Below are 16,041 nucleotides of genomic sequence, written 5' to 3'. Positions count from 1 at the left end.
ACACGTCTCTCTTCTCTTCTGAGGAGCTCGTTTGAAAATGCTTGGTTGAAAATGCAGCATCACAGCAAAGGCAAACTGCCTGGGTTTACTTTGAAAACACATATACATGGGAGAGAAGGCCCTTGCCTGCTCCGTAACTTACTTCCTGTACTGTGACCCTGCTAAGAATTCAGACAAACAGAGATAGAACTCAGTTATGCTCTCTATGTATGTCCTCAGTGCTCCTTCACAAGTCACCCATAGCTAGCTTTAGCTAGCAGGGCACATGGAAACTGGCAAAGGAAGGCTAATGAACAGGACCCTGGACTTGGCTAAAAAGCCAATCACCCCACCACCTTCACCCAAGTCCACCATCAAGCACATCACTCCAGAGAATCCAACCTGTATACCCTTTGCTGTCTGAAAGCCTTGCAACAGATAGGAAAAGAACAGCTTCATCTTTATTAGATGCCTAGTTTCAGTCAGAGAAGAGTTTTTGCCCGTATTAAAGATAACTTGTTACATGGGGTCCTGGGTGACAGTGTAGTGGTTAGAGGAGTCTGCTCCAGCAGGATCCTGACACTGCGAGGGGCTGCTCTGCTGATGTTTCTCAGGAAAATACAATGTTTTGTGAATCAGATCTCTGACAGCAGAAACATCACTTCTCTCTAAGGGAAAGAGAGAAAGTCAGTTGTTAGGGATTCTCAACAAGCCCCTTTTCCTCAAGAAGTACCTGGAACTCTAGTTCCCAGCCCATCACCTGCCTCTCTTTTTGTCCTGTACGTCCTTCACCTTTTCTGCACTCACCAACACCCAGCTGCTGCAGAAGATTTCCAAACTCGGGGTCACAATCCAGTATTTTCAATAGGTTAGTGGACTCCATTCTCTCCAGCTGCACATCCCAGTAGATGTAGATCTTCTGACTGAAGCTGACATAAACCAGGCAAGGGCTGTTGCTTGCTCCTTTGCATGCATAGAGACCTGCAGAAAGCAAAAGCGTGGAGAGCAACTTCCAAAAGATCAGATAAAGCAAAGAGGTAACTTCTCATGATGAGGTAGCAAAGCAGTGTGCATACAGGTGAGTGACATGGATAGGGCTTGGATACATGAAGTCCTCTTGAAACAATTCAAGAAAGTGTCTCCAAACTGTTAACTAATGCATGGGATTTGGGGATTTAAAGCTGCTTCTTGCGGATTTCAGAGAGGGGACTGAGCAGAGGCTGGTTTATGGGACCCCACTTGAGAACAGCTTAGAAGTCTGCAAAAGGGAAAAAAAGAAACACAGGGGAAAAAACCAACAAAACCATCACAGACAATCCTCAGCATCACCTCCTCTCATCCCTACCTTTCCCAGATGCCACCAGAGGAAAAACTAGCTAGGCCTTTTTGCAGTATACACACAGGGCTATCTCTCTACTGCAGACAGAGCAAGGATTGCAGGTCTCCCAGAGGGAAGCAGTAACTCTGAAAGCAAAAGGCTGTGAAGGCTGGCTTTGTAGTCAGGCTCCCCACCTGCACAGAACGCACTGACATTCTCATCTGCTTGAAATCTGGCAACAGTCCGATTGTGATCGATGATGTACGTCTGACCATCCCATGCACAGGCAATCACCTCCTCATGTCCATTGCCCTGCAGGAACCATAAGACTACATATTAGCACAGACGTAACTATTCCCAGAGACAATAAAAAATTTTCCTGTTTGTTCAGAGACAGAGTACTAATATGTCAACAAGACATCATTTTTGAATGTCTTATCCAGACATTGTACACTTGTCCAGTCTTTTTTGCACCTGGAGACGATTTTCTCTATTGCAATCCTTAAGTATTGCAAGATCTTGTATACAATTAATGTGCAAAAAAGAACAGCTGGGAGATGAAAATTTGTAGCAGGCTGCTGGGCTTACCAGGTTAAACAGGCAGACACACCTCAACCTCTCACAGATGGACAGACTGACATGAGTGCACAATGCAATGGCAGCCAGAGCACTCTGTGTGTCATCCTGACATAATTCCACCCTTTTTCAGCTGAGTCACTCTCTCTGTCCTTCCTAAATCCATAGACACAAAGCCATATTGATTTCTTTTTGTCTTTATCCCTCCCAGCCCGATTCAGACACTCACAGTAACATCCAGCTTTTCCAGAGCAAACAGCTGGTGATCAACCTGCACAGACCAGAGCAGCTTGTCTGCTCCCTCCATGAGTTTCAATGTCCCTGAAGTGGAAAATAAAACCACAAAATATTGTCTTGAAAATATTAAAAGGTAGCAAGATGTTTGCTAACTCTGGGCTCTGCGCTTTCCTTCAACACCCAGGGTCTGCAGGCAGAGTGGCTGGGCCTATTGTAGGGGCTGTGATTGGTAACAGAGAATACAGTCTCAGTTCTGGGAAGGACAACAGTCCATTATCTTGTCATCAGTAACTGCAAACACAGAGAAATGACAACATCTCTGCCTACTGGATTGTGCTGCAAGACAAAAAGAAAACTGCCCAAAGCAGGTTCCCAAACTACATGAATAGTTCTCACAGGAGACAGTGAGTAAGCTATAATCTTCTCACAGTACGCCACAGGTAATGTGACCTCAGGACAGCACGTTGACAGCTATCAGTTGGGAGCTGGTTGGATAGTATCACAGGCTACTAATAGCAGCCTCCTGGCTGCTAAAACCAGATTGGACATTGGACACTTACCTCTTGTACAACTTCTCTATCATCCAGCAATATCATGATAGTACTGGGGAAGCTGTATGTGTGTGTATGGCCATGAGAGACTGGAGCATACACATGAATCTGTATTCTCACAGTGCCCTCAGCCTTGTAAGGCTCACGAGGGAACAACAGTGAGGCAGGAAGCCTTGCCAGATGCAGAAGCTTCAGAGTTCAGACCCAAAGAATAACTAGAAATTCCTTATCAGGACCATCGCTGGACAGGCTGACAACTGGCTCAAACAGGCCAGGCTGCCTATCTGGGAAGAGAGAAGCAGAGAATTACTGTACATCTCCACGCTGTCAGGTTTTTGGGCAGAAACCTGCACTCAGCTCACTGGAGTCGGTCCTATTAGAGCCTGTCCTATCACTTCTTAGTCAGTGGCACAGCAGAAGAACCAGGTCCAATTCTGTGTGAAGCCAGCACCTCCCTACAAATATCCAAGTTCCACCTTTCATTTCCTCTACTGCCTTTGGAGGAAACCCAAGTCCCTTTAAGTACAAGGACACATGCCTGCTGTGGTTGAGAGGCTCCTGTTTACATGAATAGCACTGTTGAACTGGCATGTCAAACAGCTGTTCAACCACTGGGTAAACTGGCAACTTAGGAGTCAGTAGATCAAAGTTCTGGTCTCACTCTCAAGCTTTTTGTATGATTTTTAGCCAATGACCTAACTTTTTTATTTTCCTGGTTGCTTGCTGCAGCATGGCTTTAATACTTTACCCTCACAGGCCACAGGACCATACAATAATTAGAATCTGTAAAATATTTTGAAATCCACAGATGAAAAGAATGTACTGGGGAAGAGAGAAAGGCAGTTATTAGTAACAGACAGAAAACACAACAACTTTCCTGGAAAGAGCAAGTCTGTGCAACATCAGACCCAGTTCAGTGAGGAACAGAAAAACAGGCTGAGATTTAATGTTTTATCATATCTCCAGATACAGGCATGTTATCACATGCCTGGTTGATGGGACACTTGCCTACAGTGACACCTGGGCTCCTGTCTTAGCTTTCATGTGTAAAATATGTGAGCAGAAGGAGTCTAAGTCAGAATCTTTTCATTCAGATCCAGGAAGCATTTCTGAAGCCCAGCTCCCTCTTCTTCTCCTTCTTCTTTCAAAACCAAGTGCTCTGAACCCCTGGTTTCCTACTTTGAATTCGTGATAGACTTTTCTTCCAGGACAGTGGTAGGACTTACCATCCAGAGTACAAAGGGCAAAGAGACCTGAGCCACTATCCTCACTGGAGCAGCCTGTAAGTGCAGAACAGAATTACAGAAGTTGATGAGCATTGAGCATTTCTGCCCCTTCTCCTGAAAAAATGAGATCCAAAACAAGCTGATCCATCTTGCCCCCTTTTTTTGCTGAGCCTTGACAATGCTGCAGGTTATCTGCGGATGTTTGCAACCAATTGTACTTCATGTTAACTTTTATTTGTAGGGCACTGGCATCCCAAAGTCCAGTTGGCACAGATTTAGGCATGCTGGGTTTTGCTGGCTATTCATAGGAGCCTCTCTGACCACATAAGCACTTGCAGACCCATGGCAGTTCTGACTTCAGTGAATGGCTAGGGAGCCCTTGATTTATGAACAGACTAGACACGTGCCTTCATGCTCATCTACACACTCAGCTCTGCCTTTCCTGGGCTATGTGCAGCTATGAATTGGCAAGCAGTATCCTCTCCAAAGCCTGTATATCAGTTGCATGCAGGATGGAACTGACAAGCATGAAAGTTAAATCTGAAGGGGAGAATCCCCTGATCACTGAGCAGTATTGACAGTTCAGTACACTCTCCTCCAGTCAGAAAAGACATGCCTGTTCAGGTTTTGAAAGTGAGGTCACAGTTGGTAGGGAGGACTGGAGCTGGTTTCAACTAGGTCTGCATTTAATCTTTTCAGTGACAGTGAAGGAGTAACACTGCCTCCTTGAGGTCTGCAGAATTCCAGGATTAGTAGTCTGGAAAAAAGGAGGGGAGACCTTGCTCTCTGCAATTCCCTGAAAGTCAGAGCCAGGTGGCAGCTGGTCTCTTTGACCTAGTAACAAGCCATAGAATGAGAGGAAATGGCTTCAAACTGCACGAGGGGCAGCTCAGGTTGGATATTCGAAGAAACTTCTTGACTGAAACGGTTCTTGAAGACTGAACAGACTGACTGTTGAATCCCCATCCCTGGAGGTGTTTAAAAGAAGCAGACATGTAGTGCTGAGGGACATGGTTTAGCACCAGACTTGGTAGAATTGGACTCAATGATCTCAACTCTTTTCAAAAAAAAAAAAAAAAAAGACTAAAAGACTCTATGATTCTCCCTTATTGCCACAGATCAGCTTAAAGCAAACAGTTTGCTGGATGAGTGCTATATTGCTCCTAGCTGGCATTCACCCAGAAAAGCCCTGCTTTAGAACACTTGCTGTGTCCCCCTTACAAATTGGTCAATGTGGCACGCTTCACCTGTTTCATTAGTGACAGTACAGCAGTACAGGGCTTTTCACGAGCATTTCTTCATCCCTTATTCCATGTGCCTTCATTTTTCACAGACACCTCTCATTAGATGCAAGGCTTCGTATGCAGAGAAAAAATTGATTTCATAACTCTTGTTGACCATGTTTCTCATAGCAGCATCCAAGGCGCTGAAAACACATCAAGCTTTGGAACTGAGGAAAAAGGGTATTCTGGGGAAGGGGAAGAGGAGGTGTTTCAGTGGAGTGCTCTTCTCCCCCAGTTCTAATTACATTGGACAGCCTAAATTGTTCTTGGACAGCAGTGCATGGGATCATATCTGCACAGAGCAAATGCAGCTACATTCCAGCTAGCTGCAGACAAGAGAAAGCGACCTGTATTGGGAATTTTCTGCCTTGTATTATGCCCAGACACCCAAATGGGAAGTGAAAGCTGCTTATTCCCCACAGGCACCAAAATGGGGCTCAGCAGGTACACCAGGCACAGGTCAGAGCATAAAACAGTTACACAAGGGAAGCAGTGGCAATGTGTAAGGAAAAGTCTGGAGACAACAGCAATTATGAGGAGCCAGCAGCTATGGAGAGTTTACATAAAACAGCTTAACAGAATACACTGGAAAGACAGTGGTATAAATGAAATATGGAAGCAACTCTGGATATACTGGGACTGCATAGGTAAGGGAATAAAAGGATACAGCTGTTAAGTATCAGGAATCAAATGCTGAAAAGCACAAAAGCAAGGAAAAAAAGAGGCAGCTGTGGAAAAGGAGCGACATCTAGGGAGTAAGAAGAGGGCATAAGCTGCAGCCATGTAAAAGCAAAGATCAAAAACACCTGCAGGAGCAAGGCAGGAAAGTGGATGCTGCAGAGAGTCTGTTGTGCTAGGTAGAGAATAAGAACTACCTAGGGAAGGACAAGGCTATAAAAAGTTCAAATGCAAATACAATCATAAAACACTTTTGCTTGGAAAAAAACTTTTAAGACCATTATCTTACTCTACCAAGTCTGCTGCCAAACTATGTCACTCAGCACCACATCCCTGTGTCTATGAAACATCTCCAGGATGGGGATTCAACTACCTCCCTGGAGAACCCTTTCAGTGAAGTTTCTTCTAATGTCTAACCTAAATGTTCCCTGGCACAACATGAGGCCATTTCCTCTCATCCTTAAATATCCAGCTGTCTTTATTTTGGCACTAGCTAACAGAAGCTGAGGTTTCTCTGTCCTTGCGGGGGCCTTCCACTGTTTTTTTCAACAACAGGAAACTCAATTTCATGCTGGACTGACGTATTGAAAAACTATTGGGACAATTGCTAGGCCAGAGACCTCAAGTCCCTCATCTCTCACCTCGGCCAATGCTTCCAATTAGATGAGTGGAAACATTCTTGTTGTGAATCCGTCCAGATGTTTGGTGTAGAACAACATCTCGAACAGGGGCCTCACTAGGCAAAAGAGAGACATACATCAGGGAACAATTACTGGAACTGTGCCAGAACAATCTCAAGAGCAGTGTACTTTGAAGCTCTACAAATCCAGAAGCTGGTAGAGTTTGTGTATAGTTCAGGCCTTTAATGGTAACGACAAAGGAATTCATGCTATCCCACATATGAAAGGAACTGGATGATGTCTTAAAAACAAAACCAGAATGATCAGAAAACTGGGAAGAGCACCAAAAAAAAAAAAAAGTCAGTAAATCAAGTATTCTAATCAAGAAAAGAAAAAAAGACAATTAGTATAATTACTGCCATGTAAACTCTGGTGGCTTTTCACTTGGGAAGTGTCTTCCTTGGGGCTGAACAGGCTGGTCAGAGATCATGCCTCACCTGGCTTCTGGCTAGGAGGGTGCCATTTCACTAAGGTCTATGAGATATTAAGGAGACTTGCCTAGCTGCCCTCCTGCCACAGCTTTCTTGATTTGCCTTAAAATCTCACAGAACACCACAGAAGCACCTCAATTTCCCATAATGTCCCTTTAGAGATAAGGACAATATCCTCATTGCTCATCTCAATTGCTCTGGTTGCAATTTACAGCACTGACTGCCAGAGGTCTCAGAAGATGACAGAATGGTAGGGGCTGGAAGTGACCTCTGAAAATCATGTAGTCCAACTGCTTGGCTAGTGCTGCATCACCTGAAGTAAATCACACAGGTGCATTTCCAGGTGGGTTTGGAAAGCCTCCACAGACAGAGACTCCACAATCTCTCTGGGTAGCCTGGTCCAGTGCTCTGGCAGCCTCAAAGTGAAGAATTTTTAAGGAAAATCTCCAGTTACTTGAACCGGAAGAAGTGAATGAACCTGAAGCATCATCATAGGCTTCAGACTAAGTGGCCCTGGCCCTCCATTTTAGTTTCTACACTTCCCACCATTAGATACATCACCACATCGCCTTACTAGTCTTTCTCTGGAGATCTAGGTTAGTCATTGCCCTGCCTTAACTTCCGATATTGACCACCCTCAGTTAGCTGCTTTTGCTATTCTCATTGCCCAAACTAATGAGAACAGAACGGGAGACAAAGAAACAGTACTGTTAATTTTTGTGATAAAAACATGAAGAGTGTTCATGGAAGCTTGGGTGCAGGTACACTTAAGTCATGCACTCCCAGCAGTAGAGAAGGTCACTGAAGCAAGTACAGCACCCTGCCACACCTCAACTCTGCCCAGAAAGCTCGTGTGCTGGCACCTCCTTGAGGCAATTTTGACATTTATTCTTGTCACATCTATCCCATGGAATAATGCTCTTCACCTGCTTGAAGTGGAGTTGTCTCTTCCCTCTGCTGTGGCCTGCTGCTCAGAGTCCCAGGTGCACAGCAGAATGGCATAACCACAGCCTGGCTGAGACACCATCAATTCTGGTGAGCCATCAGGGCCTGGGTTCACAGAGAGGCTGTCCACCTATACTGGCAGAGAAAAACATGGATAGAGTTGAACTGAGAACTTTATAAACACCTCAGAAAGGTTCACTGTGCTCCTTGTATCTAAACTTGATACCTTCTGATGAAGCTGAGCATGAGCAGAACAAATTCAGCTAGAGGCCAAATATCCAAGTCATAGTAAACAGGTTGTTTCCCTACCAAAAGCCACTTAGCAACACTACTATTTTACACTGCTGCTCTTTAGCTGGGCAAGACTAGTCAAGTGTTTCCCAGACCAACCCACCAGCTGCTCCACACAGAATCATAGACTTGCTAAGGTTGGAAGAGACCTTTGAGATCATCAAGTCCAACACTCGCCTAGAGCTCACAATCCCATCACCACTGCTATACTACTAAGTTACACTAAACCATGTCCCTAAGAACCACATCCACATATCTTTTAAATATCTCCAGGGATAGTGACTCCACCACCACCTTCCTGGGTAGCCTGTTCCAATGCCTGGTTAACACTTGCTGTGAAGAATTTTTTCCCAATATCCAACCCGAACCTCCCTTGGCATAACTTGAGGCCATTTCTTCTTGTCCTGTCACTTGTTGCATGTGAGAAAGACCAACCCCTACCTCACTCCAACCGCTTTTGAGGTAGCTGTAGAGCAATGAGGTCTCCCCTCAGTCTCCTCTTCTACAAATTAAACAACCCCAGTTCCCTCAGGCATTCCTCATAGGACTTGTATTCAAGGCCCTTCAGCTTAGTTGCTCTTCTTTGGACACATTCCAGCACTCCCATGTCCTTCTTGTGGGGAGGGGCCCAAAACTGAGCACAGTACTTGAGGTGTAGCCTCACCAGTGCCAAGTAGAGGAGACAATCACATTCCTAGACCTGCTGGTCACCTTATTCGTGATACAAGCCACAACACCACTGGCCGCCTTGGCCACCTGAGCACACTGCTGGCTTATATTCATCCAGCTGTCAAACAACAGACTCACATCCTTCTCTACTGAGCAACTCTCCAGCTGCTCTTGCCCAAGCCTGTAATGTTGCACTAGGCTATTCTGAACCAAGTGCAGCACTCATCACTTGACCTTGTTGAATTTCATACAATTAGCCTCAGCCCAACTATCCAGCCTCTCCAGATCTCTCTGCAGAGCATTCCTGCTCTCCAGGATTGATACACTCACCTGACTGGGTGTCATCTGCAAACTTACTGAGAGTGCATTCAATTCCCTCATCCAAATCATTGCTAAAGATGTTAAAGAGAACTGGCCCCAGTACTGAGCCCTGCAGAACACCACTTGAACTGGCCCACTCTCTGGGCCTGACCATTCAACCAGTTCTTTACCCAACATAGTGTGCACCCATCCAAGCCATGAGCAGTCAGTTTCTCCAGGAGGATGATGTGGGAAACTGTGTTAAAGCCCTCACTGAAGTCAAGGTAGAGAACACTGACAGCCTTTCTCTCGTCCACCAGGCAGGCCTTGTCATAGAAGGAGATCACATTGGTCTAACAAGATTTGCCCTTCATAAACCCAGGCTGACTGGGATCAATCTTCTTGTCACGTGTGACACATGATGTCACTCATGATGATCTGCTCCATGACTTTCCCTGGCATTGAGGGCTGGGTAACAGCCCTCTGTAGTTTCCCAGATCCTCCTTCTGCCACTTCTTGTAGACAGGTGTCACATTTGCTAACCTACAGTCCACAGGGATCTCACCCTTGGGTGGATCTCGTCCAGTCCCATAGACTTGTGTGCATCTAAATGGCATAGCGGGTCACAAACCATTTCTCCTTGGAGCATAGGGGCCTCATTCCATTCTTCTTCCTGTCTACCAGCTAAGGGGGCTGGGTACCCAGAGAACAACTACTAAAGACTGAGACAAAGACCACATTGAGTAGCTCAACCTTTTCCTCATCCTTTGTCACTGTGTCTCCTCACGTGTCCATCAGGGATGGAAATTCTCCTTAGCTCTCCTTCTGCTGTTGATGTATTTATAGAAATATTTTTTATGACCTTTCACAGCAGCATCCAGATTAAGTTTGAACTGGGTTTTGGCCCTTCTAATTTTCTCCCTACAGTGTCGCATCAGATCTCTATAGTCCACCTGAGTAGCCCACCCCCTCTTCCAAAGGCCATAAATTCTTGGTCCCAAGCTCCACCCAAAGGTCTCTGTTCAACCATGCAGGTCTCCTTCCTTCCAGCCTGTCCTTTGAGATATGGGGATGGCCTGTTCCTTTAAGACTTCCTCCTTAAAAAGTTCCCAGCCCTGTTTGACTCCTTTGCTCTGCAGGACAGCCTGCCAAGTGATTCTGTCAACTTATCTCCTGAACATGGCAAAATCTGCCCTATGGAAGTCCAAGGTAGCTGTTCTGCTACCACCCTCCTTACTTCCTTGAGAACTGAAAACTCCATCATTTTGTGGTCATTTGTGGTCACTATTCCCAGCCCTCCACACATTACATCCCCCACAAGTCCTTCCCGGTTAACAAGCAGCACATCCAGCAGGGCTTTTTCTGTAGCTGGCTCCATCACCAGATGTGTTAACAAGTTACTTCCCACACATTCAAGGAAACATTGGGATGGTTGTCTCTTTGCAGTACTGTATTCCCAGGAGACATCTGGGAAGTTGAAAGCCCTCACCACAACAAGAGATAGTCATTGTGAAACCTCTCACAGCTGCTTGTAGAGTGCTTCATCAGCCTCATCATCCTGATTGAGTGGCCTGTACAGGACAACCACTGGGCAAATCTTTCAAGTCATCAACATGACAATTGCTTTGTTCACAGACTAAGATTTTGTGCTTCCTCCCGTGGTGAGACACTTGAAAACTGTATGACAAGTTGTGCTGTAAACATCCAGTTTCCTTACCTGACCTTCTAGCAGCCATTTCTTCAAAAGGAGCAGCTGCCCAGAGACATGATCAGAATTCTCTGACAAGTCCTCCCAGCGGAAAGCTCGTACCACCCTGTCTGTGTAACCCACCACCAACTCACACTTTCCATCTCCATCTGCAGGGAATATGAGACAGGCTGTCTTACGATCTTGTAATCCCAAGACCCCCAGCACTCAGAAATTACTGTACTGGTTTCCATCAGGTAGCATCCCTTAGGATCCCAGTCCTAGAATAAGAACTTGCACTTCAGCAAAATTCCTGAAGCTCTTGCTTCTCTCCTCCATGACCTGGCTATGGTTTGTTACAGCACCTGTTTCACCAAGACAGTAACTTCCTTCTGAGTCCCACATGCTTTCTCTCTATCCCCCTGCCACCTCCTCCCCACAAACTCCCTCATACTGCACTCCCCACACCAGCTCACCAATGTCACTGATCAGCATGACCTTGGTGTTGGCAGGAATGTGCTGCTTGAACACTGGCTTCTGCTCTTCTGTCACTGCCAACTCATGGTGGCCTGAAGCATCTGGGTGTTTTGAGGTTGGAGAAGTCAGGTCAAAAAGATGAAACCAGCCTTCCGCACTCACTGCCACCACGAGATTCTAAGAGGGGAGAGGAACATCTTTTCATTTTGACTCTTTTAGAAACTGCAGAAGCTGTCATACAGCAGGGTATGGGAAGATATGAGGGTAGGTCCACCAAGACCAGTAACTGCTACAGAGGTTACAGGAGAAGGGTTTTGGCCAGCAACGAAACTACTCAGGTACTGCAGGGTCCAAACTTATTTTTTATATTGTCACACTAGGATATCAAGCTGACAGGTGCATGCAATCCTCCAACAACATGTGGCTTTCTCAGTGCTCACTTTAGCTCTGCTCTTCACTGAAGCACACAATAGCTACAATAGGCAGGTAAATTACATGTTTATGTAAAGTAATTAAATTAAAATTACATGCTAAATGTGACAACTCGATTTCACCCATCAAAAACAACCATCTGAACTCTGGAACTCTTGGATTTGGTGGTCCTGGCTTAAACCTAGAAACAGCAATCCAGCAGAAAGTGTCATATTAGACCCAATGGAATTTGCTTGGAAGACTAGACTATTCTATGTCTCAGTCACGTTTAGATGACCTCAAATGCACACAGCCAAGTGGCAGAAGGGCTATGGCCCACAGCACGGACCAACACAGAGCAGGATAAGAGCCACTGACAAGAAAAAGAAGCAACCCTCCAACCACCAAAATCTTGTGGTACTCACACCAGGAGACATGGAATTCAATAGTGTTGTCTGAAGGTAAGGTGGTTTTCCTTGCTCATTAGAACCTGTGTACAGCTCTTAGAAAGATATAGGTTATATCTAAACAGAATAAGAGTTTTAAAAGAGTAGTACTAAAACTCTATGAGCAAAGGCAGATCCTGTGGAGAAAGCACCTGCAAACTGTCCTCCACACTCATGATGTGACCCTGATTTCCTAAACACCTCTTACATGTCTTACAGAAACAGCTGGGAAGAGTTGGGCTAGCACTTACCTTTCCTTTATTACATACATCTCCCACACCAACACATGTGAGCTGCAAGAAAAAAGAAGGCTGTTGATGAGAGAAGGCAATCCAAACGAGCCCCTGCTCTATCCCCTCTCCCCTCACAAACTCCCTCTTGAACTCTGAACAGCCTTTTAAAGGCCAAAGCAAACAGATTCAGGAACAGAACCACATCAGCCAAACAACTGCCTGGAGCCCTGGCGACAAAATCCACAGAGCAAAGGAACAGGATCAAGGTGGGATAGAATCCCAGTTCCTGTGCTTGTTCAGTACTTTGCTCATCACTTCCAGCCCCTGGGTGTAGCTGTGGGCAAAAGCAGGATCTTGCAAAACTACAGGCAAGGCATTAGAACCAGTTCTGGCTGCCATTCCTCTCTAGCCTATGTACTCCTACACAGTGGTTAAGAATAGCTTATGGTGCTGCACATACACCATAAGGCCCAACCATTAAACAAAGTTCTTAGGAACTGACCATTCCTTGGCAAGATCGCACAGCCCAGGGTTTGCTGTCATCATTCTTGTAAACACAGAGTTTCCCATTGGTGTCTCCCACAACTAGCTCGTTCAGCTGTGCAAGAGAACTGGGTTAGTGAGAAGAAATTCACAATTCCAGTAACAGTGTTCCCACACAGCAGTAATTACAGAATTCATATCTAAAAATCAGTCTGTGGGAAGAAGCAGCAAAGCAAAACATAAAGAGACAGCCTGAAATAAATAATGTCTAGGAAAAAAGAAATGCCCTAACTTTACTCTCACAGATAAAAAAAATGGAGAGCAGCTCCTTCAAATAACACTTCTCTAGACATTGCTCCAGGGCTGTGTCACTGGCTGTTTCAACATCCTGCTCTGCTAATCACCATCACCTCATTTTCCATCTTTGAATCTAGATTAACTTGTTCTTTCCTGAATCAGCTGATGATAGCAATAAGGAAAATGCAGTCATCCAAAAAGATGCTTCAAGAACGCTTACATCAGATTTATACTGGATGCTCAATCTCGCTGATGAAACAGAGAAAGCCTTTCAGAATTATGATTATTTTTTTAAAGAAGGCTGATAAAGCTCATCAACCACCCCTGCTGACGAGCCTGTTGCTACTATCCCTTCTTCTGTATCATGACTGTGCGCATTGAAATTGTGTACACTTCGTAACTTCTTCTGAGAAAAATTGTTTTATCATTTACTGCGTTGCTAGCCTTGATGCTTTTCAGAATAGCCAGTCAGAGCTATAATAAAATTTGACTGTTGAGAAAAAGAATCACAGGATGGGTAGGGGTGGGAAGGTGCCTTCGAAGATCATCTAGTCCAAAACCCCTGCTAGAGCAGCATCACACAGGAACACGTCCATGTGGGTTTGGAAACTCAACAGAAACAGAGACTACACCACCTCTCTGGGCTGCCTGTTCCAGGGCTCTGCCACCCTCAAAGTAAAGAAATTTTCCCTGATGTTTATGTGGAACCTCCAGTTTATGCCCCTTGTCCTGTGACTTAACTCCACTGACAAGAGTCTGGCTCCATCCTCCTGACGCTTGCCCTTTACATACTTAAGCATTAAGTTTCAGTATCCTCTTCTTCAGGCTAAAAACCCCCAGCTCTGTCAGCCTTTCCTTGTAAGGTTCCAGTCCACTCAGCATCTTAGTGGCTCTCTGCTGGACTCTCTCCAGTAGTTCCTTGTCCCTCTTGAACTGGGGAGCCCAGAACCTATTCAGATGAGGCCTCACCAGCACAGAAAAAAAGGGACATATCTGGTTTAGCTAACATATACATACATACCTTACAGATAAATCCAACCTAGCAGAAATAACCATTTGATAAGCCAAAAGCAACGTTCCTGATGCACATTCACCCATCACATGGGTCAAGAGACATTGTGCCCCAGGAATCCATTTTCCCACACCTTTACACCTCCACCACCACAAAAGAATGCTCTTTGAGACCAGAAGTTAACCTTCCTACCAGCTATACATCATCCAGGGCCCATGTAAAAGGGCATGATTAATGGTGATGGAAGTACTGGCTAGCTACAACCCAGGTCACTGCAACATTCGGTTTGCAAGGGATTTCTAAGGACCATCCGACTGACACAGAGATATGGTGCTGAGGGACATGGTTTAGCGCCAGACTTAGGAGAGTCAGATAATGGTTAGCCTCAAGGACCTTAAAATTCTTTTCCAACCAAAACGGTTCTGTGATTCTACGATCCAAACTCTCTTGTCTCCAGCACTGCATGTGCACCCACCAGGGTTCGAGTCTCCCATAGAGTGGAAGCCCTACCACCTCCTTTAGGCACCCACTCTGCTGCTGCACAATCCTCAGCGCTTCCCCCTTTCCCCATTTCAGCTCCTTCACTACAGCCTGACACTTCTGCCTCTGATCATCCACGAGAGCGGCTGCGGGTGCGCCCCACGCTGATCCAGCCCAGTTACTGCACAGGGCGGCAGCCCAAGCAGGACTGGCTCCAGCTAGACATGTAAACTGGGCCCAGGCCTCCGACCGCGGAAACACTGCCTCCCCCGACCTGCCGCCATGGGCTCGCCCTTGCCCCGCGGGGGAACATGGCCTGCTCTAGGGTAGCCACCCCGTCGGGCCCGCACCACCTGCCCGCCTCCAGCAGCCACCCCCCCGCCTCCGGACCGTGTCGTTGTCGGCATCCCCCAGGCAGATGGCGTGCGGAAAGAGGCTGCCACCGAAGTCCAACGCTACGCACTGCACATAGCTGACCGACCGCATAACCCCGCCACCGCCTGCAGAGGCGGAACTCCCGCCGCTGGCCGCCCGGCGAGCCGCCAGCCTGCTACGGCGGCGTTACAGGAACAAATCCTGCGGAAGGAGTGGGAGAGGCGGCATCACATGACGGAAAGGCGGGGCCGGGGCCCCCGGCAGGCCCTGCCACCTCCACCCGCCCGGCAGTCGAGCGCCCTCCATGTACCAGTTCCTCGGTCCGCGTTTCACCCCGTTTCCAGCGGCAGAAGTTCAACGCGGAAGCGTCCCGCAGCCCGCTCCCACCAAGCCTCGCGAAGGCCCGAAGGAGGGTAAGGACCAGCCCCGGCCTCACTCTCCGGCTGTGGAAGCATGCCTTTTGCGCTGGCACTCCGGGCAGCCTGGCCTGTGACTGCTTGGCAACCACCTCTTCCGCAGAGCGATTACCCTCTTACCCACCTCCCGGGTAAGCAAGGGGGTCAGCGGGCAGAGAAAGAGCCTGCCAGGCTGTCGGCTCCACGGCAGCCCTCACCCGAGAACCTGTCTGCTCCTGCCCCGATCCAGCTCATCGTAACAGCAACACCACTTCCCCCCCACCTTCTGCAAACAGTTCTCCTGATCAGACACAAGGACGTGGTCATCTGTCTGACAGGACTGAGCAGTTTGGTTGCCCTGTTGCTGGTCGGGCAAAGGTGGGCTATTTCTACTTTCAGACCCAACAGCAAACCAGGCCCTTTCAGTTACTTCCAAGACCCTGTGTATGACACACAAGATGAAGCCTTTTATGAATAGAGACAGATGCGTGCACTTTATAAAGTCAGTATTATTTATTTTAAGCATTTTCCTAGGACATAACACAGTTGAAGTTCACATGCATGACCTCACCTACAAACGT

General features: G+C 46.7%; 1 protein-coding gene across 1 annotated transcript; it reads right to left on the bottom strand.

Moving 5' to 3' along the window:
* Positions 1 to 417: 417 nt before the first annotated feature.
* ITFG2 (integrin alpha FG-GAP repeat containing 2) lies at positions 418 to 15,176 on the bottom strand. The gene is made up of 12 exons (XM_054400635.1): positions 15,081 to 15,176; positions 12,921 to 13,016; positions 12,437 to 12,478; positions 11,328 to 11,505; positions 10,882 to 11,021; positions 7,886 to 8,034; positions 6,490 to 6,584; positions 3,888 to 3,941; positions 2,103 to 2,194; positions 1,492 to 1,609; positions 787 to 960; positions 418 to 647 (listed from the first exon to the last, which is right to left on the bottom strand). Exons 1-12 carry the CDS (start codon positions 15,174 to 15,176, stop codon positions 499 to 501), a joined length of 1,383 nt encoding a protein of 460 aa, XP_054256610.1. The 3' UTR covers positions 418 to 498.
* Between the last annotated feature and the right edge of the window lie 865 nt (positions 15,177 to 16,041).

This window comes from Indicator indicator, chromosome 1, assembly GCF_027791375.1.
Source record: "Indicator indicator isolate 239-I01 chromosome 1, UM_Iind_1.1, whole genome shotgun sequence".
Taxonomy (NCBI): Eukaryota; Metazoa; Chordata; class Aves; order Piciformes; family Indicatoridae; genus Indicator; species Indicator indicator.
Note: the sequence above shows the minus strand (reverse complement) of the source record. Positions and strands in the feature narration are given on the sequence as shown.